Below are 19939 nucleotides of genomic sequence, written 5' to 3'. Positions count from 1 at the left end.
GAGAGCAAAATTGAGGGAGAAGAAATTCTTTTGGGTGAGATTGTGAGAGAACTAAGGTTAGTTATTAGAAAACCATTTATACCCTTGTAAGTAAGCCTAAAAATGATCTGGTATTCAGATTATGAGAGTTGGAAAAGATTATAATACCCTTGAGAAAAATGACTGACGTGACCCTCTTCATGGACCCTTTATGGTTCGTACAAAGGGTCACAGATTATACAAATATCCATGAGAATGAAGGTGATTTGGGGTCGTGATTATACGAAAAGGTCTACAATCCGTATAACTCCTTACGAGACTTACATCTACTCGTGAAAGTTCCACAAAAACCATCCTTGCCGAAGGGGTTATACAATCGGGTCTATGATCCATAAATCCTTATATAGACTATACAACCATCCGTTAACCCTGCTTCTAATTTCCTAACTTCCAGGACCCATCTACAATAGCCTTCTATTGACCGTATAAGCTTGTACAGTCCATAGATGGCCTTGTAAAATCTGCCATCCATACTTTTCTACAACTTTCCTTTTCATTTCAACTTTCCAACTTTCAGGGTATTACAAAACAAAACTGACCTATAGGATCTAAGGTACTGCCCTTCCATTTAATGACTGAGTCATTAGGAAACTGAAATTTACGACTCTGGTTCTACAATCGACAGAAGCATAACAAGCATGTAACTAATCCATGCCAAGAATGATATCAAAGTCAAGCATGTCTAGTTCTACTAGATCAACTAAGGTGATTTTTTGAAAAACTGAGATCGTGAAATTTCTATATACTCGTTTAGCTAAAATTGAGTCACCAATAAGAGTAGAGACTGAGAAAGGCTCAAAAACGATTTTGGGACTAACATTAAATTTCATAGCAATATGAGTCACAAAGGAAAGATTTTCTCCTAGATCTAACAAGGCATAAACATCAAAATTAAAGACTCATAATATACCAGTGATCACATCAAGGAAATCTTCCTGATCTTGTCGAGTTTGAAAGGCATAAAACCTGTGCTGTTCACTACCAAAACCAGATGAAGTACCGTACTAAATCGGGTGACCTGAAGAAGCACTAGGTTGTGTCTGCCGGAGAACATCTCTACCCTTGTCTTGGCAGGATGGGAAATCCCTCAATCAATGACCAATCTTTCCACATCCAAAGCAACTATCAGAACTAGCCAAACACTATCCTGGATAGCTCTTCCCATACTTTTGACACTCGAGGAAAGAACGTCCACTAGAGGCATTACCCTGTGTCTTAGGGTTGGACACCCTATTTTTTTTATACATAGGCATCACTAGTCGAAGATGGATCCAAACTTGAATACTTCTAATGAAACTGGGAACAACCACCATCACTGGATCTTTGATGAGAGTAGTCACCACTATTGGTCCTAGCCCTCTTAGTCTCCCTAATACTCTCCTTAAGCTTCTCTTCTTCAATCTGTTGAGCATGAATCATCAATGAAGTAATGTCCATCTCCTTGATCAATATAGCCATTCTACACTCTTTCACCACCATCTCTGAGACACCGAAAATGAACTTTCTCATATAGTTTCTAGAATCGGCCGCCATACCGGAGTATATTTGGAGAGTTAAGTGAATTTTAAAGCATACTCCTTCACACTCATGTTGTCTTGCCTCAAGTTAATGAATAATTTCACTTTTGCCTCTTTCATTTCAAGAGGGAAAAATTGATATAGAAAAGATCCTCTAAGCTTTCCCCAATCTAATGGACCCATATCTATAGCCCTTTCTTCCATCAATTGATTAAACTAAATCAAATCCATTCCTTTCAACTTATAAGCAGTTAGCTCTGCGCTCTCAACCGGTGTGACACCCATAATATCAATGATATTCTCAATACCTTCGATAAACTTTTGTAGATCCTCATCTACCTTAGAACCATGAAATTTTGAAGGGTTCATCCAAGTGAAATCCCAAACTCTAGGTTTCGATGCACCTACATTTGGGTTCACAGAAAGTACAACCTCATGGTTGTCTTGGGAATCATGTATTGATCTAACACTTGGAAATCAACCCTAAACTCCGCATGAGTGATTTCTCAACCAAAGGATCAACCGAAGATGGAGGTGCTTCTTGTTCCACATTTATGTTTATTTTGACTAGAGCTCTTGTTAGAGGTATGATTTTGAAAATGTATAGAGCATGAGTTAGAAGAAAACTTTATAGAGTCAGCTATATTGCACCATTGAGAGTATGAAATAAGTGAGGTATTTCTTAAATGTCTCATTGCCTTCTATTCATAAATGTGGAGTGCTTCATACACATGAACAAGACTCTATTTAACATGTCTTTTAGACACCCTAAGACACTTGAACCTAAGGCTTTGATACCAAATTTATCACGACCCAAGACTACATATAGAGGTGACATGGAACCTAGAGTCCCGAGAGATACCAAGCTAACCACATGGGATTTCATAACACCAAGATTCATGCATAATTGAATTAACATAAGAAGCGGAGTAAGTCTATAATAGGCCAACATAGTATAAAAGAGAATCTGATACAAGACATAAGCGGAAATATAAACTGGCAATATGAAAGACTCTACACCATAACTGAGTTGCTAGGACATATCCCTTGCTATCTTAAAAGTCTGATACTAAAAGACTAACTGAAAAGCATAAAAAATAGAATCATCCTCAGAACATGAGGACTCACCAAAATACTACCGAGTTGATGAAATATTTACTAACCATGCCTACGATGCAAATCAGAACCTATATTATGAAACAATATAGGAAAAAAAGTATGCAGTCAGTAAAAAAATAAGCAAAAAAGGAGTTTAAAAAAAGCTAAAAGTAATCCAAAAACTATGAAGAAGAGAAGCCATAACTAATCTACCACACCAAACAACAACGCAATAAGTCAATAACATAATAAGGTGCAATGTATATGTGGACAATGCAGAATGAATGCAAAATATTCTAGAGTTGCTTGCTGTCTCATGGACCCCCGAGGCAACTACAGTGTAACACCTCAAAAATTTGTATGCTAAGACCCGAACCATTCTTTGTATGTGTATTGGCCAGAATCCAATTAATTTTAATTTAAATATAATTGTTATGACTGATTCTTTAGTTCTTGAAGTGTGTTTGAAGTGAATTAGGGTCACAATAATCCTTTACCATAAAGTTGAGTTGAAAGCTTTCTTACTGATTGAGTTTCGATATAAGATTTTACTTTGGCTAACTTCAAATGATGATATTTCCTAAAATATAACGATATAGGTGGCCCATGACCTATCCAATTAAAGGTCTTTGAGTCTTCTTTCCAACTCCACCACATTTATCTTATTTTGAGTTCAGAGTAAAAAGACATAACTATTTTACTAGAGGTTGTCAAACCATTTGTAATTACAGGTCAGCATTACGACCCATAGAGATTTGTACGGATTGTAGAAATGACCCGTAGAACCTTGAAACACTTAGAAAAATTTTATTCTTTGGGGTCTTTTCTACGAGTCTTGATTATGACACATAGGAATTCTTATGGGGCATAAAAAGGACCCGTAGAACCTCAAAACACTTAGAAAATTTCCAAAACCAAAGTCATTCCTACGAGTGATGATGACGAGTCATCAAAAAGTCGATGAGTCATAGAAAAGACTCTTAGGAGAGATTCAGAGACTCAATTTTTCGATTTTGACTGGACAAGTAAGTATTAGTACTCGTCAAAGTTTCAACGAGCTGTAGAAACGACCAGTATATGGTTAAAGTCAGATTTTTATGAAGGATAGTTTGGTCTTTTCAACCCATTTCCAATCAAAACCTCGATGTTTTGGGACTATTTTGAGCCCCTTAACAGTACCCTATATGCCTAAGCCCTCATTAACTTAGTTTATTTTGTGAGGAAGGATTGGAAAAGAGAACGAAGCTAGGATTCAAGCGTTCACTCCCATCTTCCAAATTTTTTATTGTTCTTCGAGTTACAGGTATGTAAGGCTAACTAAAGCATGGTTTAAGTTCTTCCATGTGCCCTAAGTATATGATTGGATAAGTAATAAGTGATATAAGTCTCCTACGAATGAATCTTTGAAAGATCTCTTAAATCCTAGTATATTTTGGCATAACTTTATATGATTGATAGTTTTTATGAATTAAACACTTAATATAGATAATTTTGTTTCTCTCTACATGAACCTTATTTGCGTATTAAATTTCAATGAATTACACAATTATTAAGTCTAAAATTTTGATTAGTGAATGTTGAATAAGTATGAGTCAAACTTGAGTTGTATAGTAGAAGTCTAAATGATTGTTGATTTGAAGTTCTGATGGGTCATGAATAAGTGTTGAAAAGAATGTCTAATTGAAAGAAGTGATGATTGAGATGATGATTGAGTTAATTAGATTCCAATGCGACTAGATAGACTAACATGTATAGACTGATTGATTTGAGTCTTATGAGCATATTGAGTCTTGAGAGGAGTATTGAGTACCGAATTGGGTAAAGAGTGTAGTTACAACTCAATCCTCATGAATTATGTCGCCATCGTAGGATGGAGGATCAAACCTCTTAATTCCCAAAATGATGGACTTTGATTAATTGTAGATCCTATCATAGTGATTCGTCCTTTACTCTGGCAAGGTATTGGACGGGTGTGGCAATGATACTTCTTCATTATACATCACCGGCTCATAGGTGATAGTTGTCAGAAACTCCCAATTAGGATATGATCTTGCATGATAGGATTGTTATATTGAGATTGTAGATGATTTAGTCAATTTGAGAAACATTTGCTAAATTCTAAATTTTTGCATATCCTTTGACTTGATTGATGAGCTTGAGGTAAGTATTAGCTGACTGTTTCTCCTTTCTGCCATTTTATATACTCGTACATTCCACATATTGATGACATTTGGTTTGCATAATTTCATGATGCAGATACAGGTGTTAGAGATCCTCAACAAGCGCATTGCTGATGATCATTTCTACTCTCATATTTGGTGAGTCCTTGCATCCGAAGGCATTCTAGATTTATTATCTTTTCTTTGAAGTATTTCTTTTTGGGTAGCCATGGACTTTTCATTGGCACCTTTTGAATAGAATTAAAGTCTTCATAGACAGATATATGATAGTGTCGAGTTGATGTTTTTGTGTCCAAAACTATCCTTATGATATGGAGTTTATTTGAGATTTATTTTAAATATATTATTCTTCTTGAAATGTTGATTTGGTTAGCCTACTTGAATACCTTTTAAATTGATGTTGAGTATTCTATGAGTGATTGAATGTGTGATTGGACCAAGTGGTAACTTGGGGACCAACAATGGTCTTTGAGTGCCGGCTACGCCCAGAGTACCCTCTCGGGGCGTGACATACAAAACCCTGTTAGAGCTTATTAGAAAATGAAAAATCTAGAATTTAGTCTATGGGCCACTGAAACTTATCAACATGTGCCTTATAAGGTGAAAATGATACATTTCTATCAAAATCAAGTTTCCATTAGTACAATCAGTCGAAAATCAGTAATCCCGCTCCCTTAGAGCCAAAAACCAGCGAAAAGAGTAGTGTAACGAAAAGTAGTTCAAAAACATGTTTTCTTTTAAAAATTAAATGTAAATATGCCATGAACATGCTTTCACTTCAACACAATCTAGTCATCATCACAAATCAATCTATATCATACACACAACCCAGTAAACACCTGTCACAACTCTGATATACTAACCTGGAACTTCCGCCAGTCCAAACTCACGACCTTAGTCTCAACTGTTCAGATAATAAAGAGATTAAAACATAACTCAAAAGACACACACAATTCACCAAAGCAACCAATACATGTACACCTAAGTTTTATATCACCTAGGAGCAACCTAAGGATCTAAGCAATAACCAAGCCAAGAATTAACCTAAACTGAGGTTCATAGACTAAACTACTAAGCTATATAACCCGAAATGGCTATTAATTCTCATTAATGATCAAGCACACCTATAACCTAGTCTTAACACAATTCTAGCTATCAAATGACTCAATTACATAGATAATCAAGCAAAGCCAAGTCTGAAAGGGGAATACCATAACCTACCCCAAGGCCGAATACTGCACACAAACAACTACTCGAACGTTTTTCCCTTTTAAAAGGACTCAGACCGTTGCCAAGTTATCAAGAACATGACAAGCAAATCAATGTGGGACTAACGATACCCCTATCATAATTATGAAATTGAGACTGAAATCGGGTAAACAATTGACCCACAAATAAATTACAAAATTAAGAAACTAAAACTGTCATTATGTTCCCCTCAAATTGAGGATTACATACACAAAAGTTAAGAAAAAAATGTTAAAGCATGAAATAAGTCATGAAAACATTAAAAATATTTAACACATTTGTCAATACATCAAAAATACCATCATCATCATAAGAACTATATATATGTGGGAGATAACCGTAATCGATATTAAGACCATGTGAGCTATTACATGGAATTCGATGATCCTTACATCGAGAAGGGGGAGGCTACTTGTCAAGTTAGACTCCATTCAATAGTACCATAATTATGTGCTATATATGGATCCACTAGCCCTTGCCATATGTCACGACCCGACCTAGGGCCTAGTCGTAATACGACGATCGAAACCTCGATGGTCTCCAACCAATATTCTTGTACATATCATAAGCATACATAAGGTAAAATAAATGCGGAAATATCATAAGAGAGTCTAAACCATGAATAGAAATCTGAAAATATTTTATGACAACATAGACTCAAACATATGTCCAACTAAATGCCTCTAAACATGGGTATGGGTGGGGGCTAAGACATGTCCCTAGCTCGCCCTCAATTTACGATATAAACAAAAGTCTTTTAAAAAGAAAACAGTAACTAAATTGAAACTAATCCCTGGACAATGAGGACTCACCACAACACCTTCGGATAGGAACGCCTACTAGTTACGTAGACGATAAGGATCTTCAACCTCAACCCCTACATTATGAAACAATGTAGGCAAAAAGTATGCATTAGTACATTGAAATGTACTAAGTATGAGGGCGTGACATGCAACATAAATCATGGAATGCAAAGGTCAAGTAAATCACATGATAAGATGAAATACGTAAAGTCATGCAAAAATCATATTGACCAAAGCATTTAAAAGCATAAGTTCAAAATCATAACATACTTAAGAAATCATACATATATGGGATAGGAACCATAACCGACAATAAGACCATGCAAGCTATAACATGGAATTCGATGATCCCCACATCGAGAAGGGGGAGGCTACTTTGCCAAGGTAGACTCCTAATCATGAACATGTGCTATTTGTGGATCCACTAGCTAGTCCATAAAGGCAACCTATGGTGGCACGTAGTTATGAGATAAGAGACTTTATATAAGGACCCCTTGATTCGATCCCCCACCTCAAGTCCACATTCGGTGCTAAGTCAAATCCCACGGAATACATACATAAAAATCATAATATCATAGTCATGATCATAGGCTTGAAATCATAGAGTAGCTCATTTTCATAACATACTTATAATGAGAGAATTGTCCTTTCATCATTACAATCATATTTGTATAATTCATATCGTTAGGTCTTAGGTCACCTTACTTCATAACTTGCATGAAATTCATCCTTGAAACATACTTATAATTCATGATCATAATGGAAATACATAGTCATAATTCATACTTTGAAAATTCTTAACCATAGCGTGAACTTGAAATTAGGGTATGACATGAATGCATGTTCAGTTGACTTAAAAATTATGAAATTAACTTGAAAACATGCATGTTCATAAACTTTATATCAGCCCATACATAATTCATATAGATAATATCATTTAGAAGTATAATTTAAAATACTCATAATTTGTACCATGAACCCTAGAAATCAAAATAAGAGAATTCATGGAAAAACTCTTCAATCTAATTCAATAACCATCAATTTATATCAAAATAGACTCATGATCATACTTTAAATCAAAATTCATGCAATTGGAATAGAGATCACAAGACCCATAAAATATCATACTTTAAACTAATAGAAAACCTTGAGAAATTGATTGGGCTTCATGGATGGAAGGATTCATGAATCAATACCCACATACATTGAGTGATAACATAAATTAATTTGGAAGAACTTGAGAGTTTTGATGGAGAAATTGAGTGAATTTGCTTGAATTCTTCAATGGAAACCCTTGAGAGCCTTTTTGTAGAAAAAGAAATATTTGATAAATGAATTGTAGAAGAATGAATAGAATTAGAGGTTTAAGTAAATTTATAGAGTTGAATTAGGTCCTAAAAACATCTAGGTTCATTAACTAATAATTTGGAAAAAGTCTAAAATGCCCTTAAAAACTTAAATTCGGCCAGAACTCTTCCCAGGTTCGCGACGTGGTCCTGTCACGGTCATCTCTACTGGAAAACTATCTCAGGTACGCGATGCAGTCCTGTCGTGGACCACACTATTTTGTGATCTTTTCCAAAAATCTATCTTCCGATCTACGTGTTGTAAAAATCCACCGAGACCATTTTCCCATAGGTGTTGACCCCGTGATCGATATTCTGAACTCGAATTTTCCAAAAAGTCTAAGGATAATGCTCTACATGAGCGGCCTATTTCCAAGGCATTCTTAAGGTATTTTGTGGACATATTTTTTAGGGATGTTACACCATATTAGTAAACCTACGGTGGAAATATAGTTTAAGGTACTAGAGGTTTCTACTAAAACTTAGGCCAAGCCCCCACATCAAAGTCCTCTCGTTGTTAAGTCAACATGCCACGGAATACATATCATATAATAATCATAAATCATACTTGGTATAAATCATAAGCTTTTCATAATCATACTTCATATAAAACTTGTTCATAAGAATTGCTCATTATCATGTGATTCATGTAATGTGGCTGTAGGCCTTCCATCATTACGAATCCTTTTTATAAAACATCATTAGGGTATTGAGTCACCCTCATTCATAAAATATAATTGCTTACTTGAAATTCATGATCATAGATTATACTTGAAATTAGGATAGAAACATGAATACATGGACAATTTACTTGGAAATCATGAAATTTGGTTGAAAACATGCATGATCATATACTTTATATCAACCCATACTTAATTTATTTAAATAATGTCAATTGAATGCATAATTTAATCAATAATCATAGAATATATCATGAATAAGAAGACTCAATGCAACATCATAGAATTAGGGCTTTTAGAAAAAGAATCATAAAAGAATTTGAGAGAAGACTTGGGATTCCATGGGTGGGATAGGAGCCATAACCGACAATAATACCATGCGAGATATAACATGGAATCTGATGATCCCCACATCGAGAAGGGGGAGGCTACTTTGCCAAGGTAGACTCCTAATCATGAACATGTGCTATTTGTGGATCCACTAGCTAGGCCATAAAGGCAACCTATGGTGGCACGTAGTTATGAGATAAGAGACTTTATATAAGGACCCCTTGCTTCGAGCCCCCACCCCAAGTCCACATTTGGTGCTAAGTTAAATCCAACGGAATACATACATAAAAATCATAATATCATAGTCATGATCATAGGATTGAAATTGCGACCGAAATTCTTCAGAACTAAAGTAATTAAATTTTGTTGCATATAAAAAAAAAATCAATTTGTTCCTCTTGGCAGTAATCTTTATTTATCCTCACTCTCACCGGCATAGCAACCTTCGGCGGCCAGCAGGCAGCGGCGCAGCAATCGTCGGTGACCGCCAGGTAGCGGCACAAATTACTCTTTGTTGACTCATCTGATGTCTCTAACGACCTCACTTATTTTAGATCTTTAATCTTTAATCATTGCTTCAAACATTTCCTCATCTTTTTATATTTTCATCTTTTTGTCATCTTTTTATTTTCTCCTAAACCGTTAAGATATTTTGAAAACTTGTGGATTCACAATAATTTTTTGTCACTCAGCATCAAGTTTTGTTTTTGTTTTTAAGTTATTTGTGGGAGATTGGTGGTTGCTACCGCTGATTATTACTCTACACTTGGGGTCCCAAAATCTTCTAACAATAAAGACATTAAGGCTTCTTATCGAAGAACCGTGGATAGTGCCTTGAAGGTGTTCGACGAAATTCCTCAACGAAATACTACTTCATTAAATGCAACCATTTTAGGGGTTTTGGCCAAAGGATTCGTTCAACCCAAGATCTGCTACCCACACAACCCAAAGGTCATTGTGAACAGAACCTTGGCAAGCCGATGTGGACAATAATTCCAACGTGTACAGTAACTCTAAAGTGAACAGTATTTTCCGACAGCAACCAGGTTCATTCCAACTGGAGTTGGTACCTCCAGTTTTCATATCTTTCCCTATTTATTCCTTGCTCATACAATTGTAGTTATATTTTGCTGACTTTAAACCTTTGAATAATTTATTAGTTCATATGCGTTTTCGTGGCTTTGGATAGTAATGGTAGACTAGGGTCATGTTCTCGCTCAAGGACGGGGATGGGGATGGGGATAGGGACGAGGGTTAGGAGGGTTACGTGTGTTAGAGCATCTAGACTGAGAATAGGTTCTTGGAACATTGAGACGTTGACGGGAATTCCAACATACCTTGATTCTTAGAAGTCCTAGATTGAAGAGAATTGAAGCTTGATCTTGAAGAAACCCTTAGAACTCACTTGAGGAAGAAGAAGACTTGGAGAGCACACTTTTAGAGAGAAGATTTTGATTACGAGTGTTTGGGAGATAGTGAGAGGATTAGAAGAGATTAGGTGGTTAATAGATGAGAATACAGTCCCAAAAGTGTCCACATTCATTAACAAAATATAGGGAACGAACAAAATATCCCCACTTAAAACTGAAAACTGGGATTGCACGAATGACGCACCAAAGTCCATGAACTTCACAATGAGCCATGGTGGTGATTGTTATCTATGCTAGGAACTCAGGAAAATAGGGGGAATCTTTAGGACCTCCTTAATGGAGACCATACCAGTCCGTGAAGGATAATACGGTCCGTGGTCTAGGGTCATGTTGAGGGACTTAAACTTCAGATTAAGGGCCTTTGCAAGGGCTCCCACCACAAGACCCACCACGGTCCGTGATGGGCAATACGACCCTTGGTAGTCATGCGTTGTGAGGGAATTGTACAGGGGGTCTAGAAGGGTGTCCACCACAGAGGGCACCACGACTCATGGTGCTCACCATAGACCGCGGTACTAGTCGCGAACGTTTCCCTGCATATCTTGAGTTTTCATACAAAGGACCACGGCTCATGGACTGAACCCGTGATGGCAACTTGGTGCAAAAGATGATATTTCCTTGGAACTTCTTTTGAACCTCATTTATGACTTTTCAACTTCCGGAGGCTTACACAAACTTAAAACAAAAGCATCAAAACTCGAACCAACCATCACACTAGATCAAAATGACCCTTCTGAAGCTGATGAAACTGACAGAATCTTCATCCGACATCAGAATCTCTTGATGTTGACTAAAGTCAACTCTTTCAAGCCTTAAGCCTCCAAAAGAGTCAAACCAACCCAAAACTAACCCAACCACCTCGAAAAGCATGCCACCCATCCAAACACCATTTAAATCTACAAAGAAGCTACGAAAAGGGTAAAACAGTAAAAGCACGAAAAAACACAGAAATAACCATGAGGGTCATTACAATATGGCATAAAAAATAATTTATTTTGTCATGTCAAATTTATTTTAATGATAAATGTAGTTGAGTGATTTTTGAATAAAAACCTTAAGTTGAGTGATTTTATTGATATAAAAAAAAATTCAATGACTTTGTTAGATAAATTCTCGTACCTTTTAAGATATTAACTCATTCAAAATAATCTTTAAATCTTTGTTTAGTTTTTAAGGTGATGCACGAATCATTTTATACTTGGCTTCTGCTTATAAGTGAATATCAATGGTTTCCTAGTGTGCTTATTCTTAATTGTTGATTTTCCACTTGAGAGAATTAAGTGCAGAAAAGAATGATCAATAAACATGAATTCTCAAATTTCATGAATGGAACGCACATATCACCTACTTGTGCTTTTAATATTGAAGGTGGTCTAACTATATGATTTCCAGGTTATTGTGGTGAAATGAATTGTTGAGGCTTCAGAGATTCGGGTCAAAAGCAAAGTAGGTTAAGGCTTTCCCAATTCTGTCCCGCCCTATTTACATTCCTAGATAAAAAATATGCATTCTTGTACTTGCGTATATCTTAGAATGATGAATCTTGAGTATTTTATTACTCCTCCCATTTTAATATATTTGCTTTACTTTACTTGTTTGTCTGTTCAAAAAAGAATGTTTCTTTATTTTTTTGTCAACTCTTTAGTTCCAACTTTTCATATGACATGTTTAAGATCATAAAATTCAAAAAAATTCTTTATTTTCTTAAACTTCGTGCTAAGACATCTCCATACAGCAGATACAAGTTTTCACTTATACCACGCATATACCACAATTCTTTCTTGCGTCATACCATATTTCGTCTAGGTGATTATTACATATTGGGGCAATTACTCATCTAGTAAACAAATAAAAGCTTTATTCATACGTTGATGAGAACAAATATAAGTTAAAATAAGCAATACGTTATATTCAAATTATTAATCATAATATTTTATTGGAACCTTACATGACAAAACATAACAAAACAAAAAAAGTGTTTCATGTACAACCAACAAGAGAGTCTCTAATAGAACACAGCTCTCTAGCCACCTCCTTGATGTTTTTTCTTTTACCTGAATCATACATTGAACAAACAATTCCAACTCCAAATAAGGAGATTAAACCCTCCATTTTTTTCCTTCTCATGAATCTTGGAATTCGAAAGCTCTCTCTGCTTGTTTCTTCATCTTCCAAATTAAGAACTGAATCTAATACTTCAAGTGCTCCATCAGGCATGGCATTCCTGACAAAATCATGAAGACTTAAATTGCCACCAAACATGTTATCTGTTGGTGTTTTCCCGTTTAACATTTCAAGTAAGACGATACCAAAACTATGCACGTCACCTTGCATTGATGGCGTGCTTCCCATCCCATACTCTACAAAGAAAATATATCACAAAATATTAGAACATCACTAGAGTTAATATCCTCATGTAGCTTTTTTTTGTTTCTATTCATTTTAATAGGATTGGATGTTTGTGGGAAGCTATGTTTCGCGGACTATCCAAAAGTTTTGCCTCATTCATGTTGGATATTTCAAAATAGACTACTTTTAGAGGATTCAACACACACCTATTGACATTTTCAACGAGCCCGACACTACAACAAATAAGACATTTAGTAGGAATAGATTTTCCTTTTTAGCGACAATATTTTTTACCGCAAAAATATTTAGCGGCAATTGAGTTAATTCCATTGCATCTAGAGTCATTAAAACACATACATATAGAGAGGCAATTATTTTATTACCCCTCATTAATTGCTACAAAATCATTTATTTGTTGTAGTGCGAGCAACATAGGTGGGCAGAGATACAACGGGGACTCATACACATTCATCCCGAAGTAGTATTTCGCTCCAATATGAAACAATCTAAAAGCTTAACCCTCATATTGTGACTACTATAAATTCAAAATTGATATTTCCACACTAAATTATTTTTGGAATATAATCATTAATTATTGTATGTGAAATTTAGCTGGAGCTATATAGCCAATAGATCCTTTAAAAGTTGTAGAGCTTGCCTGAATTCTACAAGTGGTTTTAACAGTCAGATGTAAGAATCTTGCCAATCCAAAATCCCCAACATGGGCAACCAATTCATTGTCAAGGAGAATATTGCTTGGTTTGAGATCACAATGAACTATTGATATTTGACAATTCATTGTGAAGATAATGAATTGCACTAGCAACATCAATAGCAATACTGTGCCTTTGTAGAAACCCCAACCTTCTTGGATGGACATTTGGTTTTGAATTATCTGGATGCAACCAGCCCTCCAAACTTCCGTTGGCCATAAACGCGTAAACCAATGCCTTGCATTCGTTGCCACCATAATGAACACCAGAACTTGCAATAAGTAGCTTAACTAAATTCCGATGTCTAACATTTCTCAAGGCCTCACATTCTGCTATGAAACTTTTGATAGCTCCGTATTGTAAAGATTCAATACTCTTATAGCAACATGCTTACCATCCGTTTCTTAAATTACATTATAAACGAATCCATGACTCCTAACATCAATCGAGTTGCTCATAGAAACCCCATAAGTAACTTTGAGAATACTTTGACAGGACATAGCTATGAGTTGGTTTAGATCTTTATCTAATGAAAGAAATGTTCTTTTGGACCTTCCGAATTGATAGAAGAGAAGGGTACAAACCATAACTGTTAAAATGCCAAATGATCACTGTGCCACAGGCATATGTTAGTGCAGCAGCTAGTTGGTTAGTTGTTATGATGAGCTGGCATTTGTTTGTTAGAATGTGCAAGCTGTAAAGTCTGTTAAAGTGTGATAGCTGTAGTGGGTCGGTTATTAGCTAAGTGCTAGATATAAGTAGAGATAAGGCATTGAATATTGAGAATGACAAAAATATCTCATCTGTAGTGCTCTTCTCCCTTCTTCAATGAAAATTTCTCTTTCTCTGTAATTCATCTTTAATGTGTGAATTCTAATATGGTATTAGAGCAGGTGCTTCGCACTGGAAATTTATGAGCCTCTGCGAAGTTTCTGAATTGTAAATCCATTATGACTGAAGCAGCTTCAAACACCTCGCCAATGGCGGAAATCGATCACAATCATTTACTGTATCTACAGGTGTTGGATATACCAGGAGCTGTATTGATTCCAATTCAGCTATCAGGAGCTGAAAATTATGGTCTATGGAGCAAGTCGATGCAAATTTCTCTGCTCAGAAAAGGGAAGCTAGGTTTTGTGAATGGAACTTGCAAAAGGGAAGTGCAGAGAACTTAATTTCATGATCTGTGGGACAAATGTGATGCTATTATGCATTCGTGGATCATGAATTCCGTTTCGAAGAGTTTACTTAACGGGATAGTATATGGATCAAACGTACATGCAGCGTGGGAAGATCTAAAGGAACTCTTCAACAAAGTGAATCGCATGAGAAGTTTCCAATTACACAGAGAAATTATGAAGGAAAATATTTAATTCAAAGTTGTATACCCTTGTCTTTTTCTTCTTGTCATTGTTGTTGTATTTGAAAGCACTTTTCTTCAATCTTCTATTTCATTCTTGTCGTTGTTGTTGTTTTGGAGAACTTTTCTTCAATCTTCAATTTTTTTCTTAGTTGTATTGAAACACTTTCTCTCCAACTTTCGGTGATGCAATACTTGTATGTTGCCCCGTAGGTATAGCCTGCCCGTCCCATAGGTACGGTCTACCCGATCTATAGGATCGGTCTACCCAGCCCGAAGGCACGTTCTACTCGGCTCGAAGGCTCGGTCTATCCAGACTGTATGTCCGGTCTATCCAGCCCAAAGGCTCGGTCTACCCGGCCCATAGTTCCGGTCTACCCAGTCCGTAGGCTCAGTCTAGTGTTAGAGCACTTTGTCTCCAACTCTCATTGATGCCCTTTTTTTTCAGTAGACTAACTCAATCAATCATCTCAATCATTCTAATAAGAAACATAGTTTGAAAGAAAACTAATCAAGAGTTATAGACGTCTAAACATATCCATTACTATCTAGTCTATGAAGCTTCTATCTCTACTCTCTAGATGGTGTCAATGACAGGTTCATGACTATCCCAAAAGAACTACTCATAAGCAATGGATAAAAGAATATGATCCCTCCGAAAGCAAGAAGGTCTCACCACTAGCAGGAAAGAAATAGATCTTCAGCGAAGCGCTTGTTGATTATTTCTAATACCTAAGCTCCACAAATTTTGATGAAAATTCTTAACTTGAAGAAGAACAATCAAGAGACCCTTTTCTAGAAATTTTTGGATTTGTTTGCTTGTAGTTCTTTAATTCTGTAATGTTTTTGTAAGTCCTTCCACCTAGCATGATGTTTTCATATATATATCATTCGTTCGGCGTTTGTCATCATGATCATTGGCCAGACGGACGGCATATATGGGTCATAGCCGCCCGCCGGCAACTCTTTAATTCTCTATCAGGATTGTAAAAGCTCTAATACCAATTTGAAGAAAAAAAAAAATTTAATAAACTCAAAATTTCTTGAATCTTACTATAAAATCTCTTTTTATTTTTCTATTCTTTATTTTCTATATTTTTTTGTGTATTGAAAATAACCTAACAACATGCCTATTTATAAAAAAAAAAAAAGGGCAGCCCGGTGCACTTAAGCTCCCGCTATGCGCAGGGTCCGGGGAAGGGCCCGACCACAAGGGTCTATTGTACGCAGCCTTACCTTGCATTTCTGCCAGAGGCTGTTTCCAAGGCTTGAACCCGTGACCTCCTGGTCACATGGCAGCAACTTTACCAGTTACTCCAAGGCTCCCCTTCAACAACATGCCTATTTATAATAGTAAAAAAACAAATTAAACTAGGACTAGAAAAACTTATTCCTATATGAACTAGGACAAACAAATCCTAATTAGAGATTAATTAAATAAATACCAAAATTAATAAATCCTAAACAACTTAAGATTCCTATGCCAACTTTGAATTATGATTCCAACAGATTACGTCACTATCTCAAGGTACAAGCTCTGTTTTTGTCGATTATTCGAGGTTAAAGGAGTAGTGGGATGAGTATGATATGATTGTGCCTGTACCGAGTTGTGGTTGTGATAAGTCGAAAGACTATGTAGAACATCTCCAAGAACAGAGATTATTGCAGTTTCTGGCTAGTTTAAACGATTCATATAATCACACTAGACGACAAATTTTGCTTAAAACAAATGCTCCAATTGTGAATCAAGTGTATGCAATGATAATTGAAGTTGAGAGTGATAAATCCATTGGCGTGAGTTCTGGTAATGCCGTTAGTCCTAATGATCCATTGGCTTTGCACTTTGGTGGTGGAAGAGGACATACCTACCAAGGATCTACTGGGAAAGATTAGCCTTATCAAAGTGTTGTTGGTAGAGGCCAGCCTTATAAGGGAAAGAAACCTTTTCTAGTGTGTGAGTGGGGTCAAAAGAAGGGACACACAAAGGAACACTGCTGGAAATTACTTGGCTATCCAAATGATGGACATGAAAGGAGGAAACAATCTACTGTAATAAATAATGCTGCTGGTGAAAGCTCATGTTAAAGTCATGGTAATCAAGGTTTTGTGGAAGGCCTGCAGGTTGCTGAACATGGAGGAAGAGGAACTTTGTTCAATGAGGAGCAATATAAGAAAATCCGAGCAAGGATTTCACCAACAGCTCCACTCACAAAGCTGTGACCAGCAGATCAACATGACAGGTATGACTGCATGTTTTATGACAAATATAACAGTAGGTGAATGGATTGTAGATTCCTGAGCAACACACCATGTCACAACAGACATAAATAGGTTAGAAGAAGCTATTAAAACTGTGGGTAAAATAGGAGATAAAGTTCAACTACCTACAGGGGAAACGGAAGACACTACACACATTGGTAGCATAAGATTATTTGGTAGTGATGTTGTGGCTAATGTACTATATGTTCCAGATTTCAAGTACAACCTGTTTCAATAGCTAGGTTAACCCAAGAACTCCATTGTGCTGTCACTTTTCTTCCTGATTTATGTGTATTTCAGGATCTCTCAAGTGGCAGGGTCAAGGGGATTGGTAGAGAAAGAGATGGACTATACATACTCAGTGATGCTGTGAGGAATTGCAATAGCAGATATGTACAAATTGCTACATCAATACGAACGAAAAATGAAGTTGATCTATGGCATAAGAGGTTGGGATACGCTTCATCAGCTACCATGAAGAAGATAGATTTTTTGATTGATGCAGATGTAAATTTTCTGCAAAATAAATGTTGTGTTTGCCCTTTAGTTAAGCAGGCTAGACTATTGTTTCCAAATAGTGTTTTAAGGTCAGTAGTTCCTTTTTCACTTGTACACATGGATTTATGGGGTCCTTATAAAACAAGCGCTTTTGATAAAGCAATATGTCCTTACCATTGTGGATAGATAGTAGATATACATGGATATACTTACTGCAGCTCAAATCTGAAGTTATTGTAGTCTTAAAATATTAATAATAAATATAACAAATACAACTTTGATTCGAAAAACTCCGACGTCATGAATCTACAAAAAGAAAGACAATAAATAAATTTCTAAACTCCTTTTTGTCGTAACTTAGCTTGGATTAATTTATAGTGATTCACATTGACACATAATATGCAATTTTGTCTATTGGGTATTGAAACCTTGAGACTGGGGTGGTTATTAATAACGTGGATCGACACCAAGGGTAAAAGCACCTAAGACTAATGCATGCATGTCTTAATTATAAGGGGGGGGGGGGGGGGGGGGGGGGGCACAACACTATGTTAAGTTTCTAAGAGTTGGGTAGACACAGGCTGAGGGTATTCTTATGCGAGAAAGAACATAATCTCATAGTAGAAAAACTATCCGCTTATATCGCATCTATACTAACTCTCTAAACTATGAGTTTTAAAAAGAATTTGTAAAAAGTGCAAAGGCACAACATCATGAGTAAATAAAAAGGGAGATTCCCAAGTGAAGAAGTATGAGCGTTTTGCCAATTATGAAAAGCGATAAAAATAGAACGTAAATAAAAGATGATAACGCATAAGGCATTTTATGAAATGCTATAAAATAACATAAATGCAATAAAAGTAAAACATACATAAATAAAGCAAATGCGAAAATGAAATCAATATAATAATAAAAATAGTCAATTAAATCATATTAAGGGTTGGGTAATAGGTTGGACATGTAGACAATTATTAAGGCCTAAAGATAAAAGCAAGTAATGGTAAATAAATGAAAAATAAAAAATAAATTTAAGCATATAAGGCGACTAAAGAAAAGATCTAATAATGAACCAAAGAAAAATCTAAAAATTAAGAAAACATAATAAAAGGGAAAATGAAAAAGACTAATCATGGAAATAGGTAAATAAACAGATAAAGCCACAAAAACAAATCCCACATAAAATACAAGACATGCTATGATTAGAAACTAGGTATATTATTAACAGAATCGTCAGGTTGTCACGCCTCATTTTTCTCAAAATGGAATTCAACCATGTGACAACTCCTTTATCAGATTAAAAGAGAATAGTCGTCGCCTTACGAATTAAAGGCGCGTTAGGACACCATTCTACACTAAAAATAAATAAATTTAATTTAAAGATTTGCAACCATAAATAGGGTATGGGTTCAAGTTATCTCAAAAAGAAGGTATTAAGCACCTGAGGTCCACAAATACGGGTTCCATGCAGATCTTGTGAATTTGTGAGGGGTAAATGTGGCAAACAAAGTATCTAATTTATTGTTATTAATTAATTAAAGAAAAAACTGTGTGAGAAACTATCAAACTTCAATTAATACAAAAATAGTCAAAGATTGAATATTACTTAACTGATACAAGATCTCTGTGGCAAAATAATTACAAACTAAACTTATTTATGTTATTTAATAAAATAAAATATCAAATGGATACAAGGCATACAATTTATTAAGGAAAGAGACAGCCAAGAAGAGAGAAGAGGCACAAAGTTATATATATATATATATATATATATAAACCAAAATAACCCAAACGAAAGACGAAACATAACTGTGAAATTAATTTCTTCAAAATAAAATGCTTAAGATTTAAGAGAAAAGTCACGATAGAATTTTTAAAGACTTGAAAAAATATTTGTTTTTTTATAAGGATGATACCATGATATTATTAATCGCGCTCCTCCATCATAAAATTATTTTTTGATTTAAGATCGGCCTCAACAAATAATAGTACATTAAAAGACAAGTGAAAGATTTGAATATATTAATATAAGCACATAAATATATTTACGTATAAATATACATAACCTCTAAATGCGTGTTAGTCACTTTAG

General features: G+C 35.5%; 2 protein-coding genes across 7 annotated transcripts in view; one reads left to right on the top strand and one right to left on the bottom strand.

Moving 5' to 3' along the window:
- Positions 1–12576: 12576 nt before the first annotated feature.
- LOC129877316 (chromo domain protein LHP1-like) overlaps positions 12577–19939 on the bottom strand; it is a 34498-nt gene continuing 27135 nt past the window's right edge. For all 6 annotated transcript variants that reach the window (XR_008763515.1, XR_008763517.1, XR_008763516.1 and 3 more), the window contains one exon: positions 12577–13031. The gene's annotated coding sequence lies outside the window, so the exon portion shown is untranslated. The remainder of the gene's footprint in view (positions 13032–19939) is intronic.
- LOC129875747 (uncharacterized) lies at positions 16681–16986 on the top strand. The gene has a single exon (XM_055950996.1). It carries the CDS (start codon positions 16681–16683, stop codon positions 16984–16986), a length of 306 nt encoding a protein of 101 aa, XP_055806971.1.

The sequence above is a fragment of the Solanum dulcamara genome, chromosome 12 (genome assembly GCF_947179165.1).
Source record: "Solanum dulcamara chromosome 12, daSolDulc1.2, whole genome shotgun sequence".
Taxonomy (NCBI): domain Eukaryota; kingdom Viridiplantae; phylum Streptophyta; class Magnoliopsida; order Solanales; family Solanaceae; genus Solanum; species Solanum dulcamara.
The sequence above is the reverse complement of the archived record's forward strand: the minus strand, read 5'-3'. Positions and strand labels throughout refer to the sequence as shown.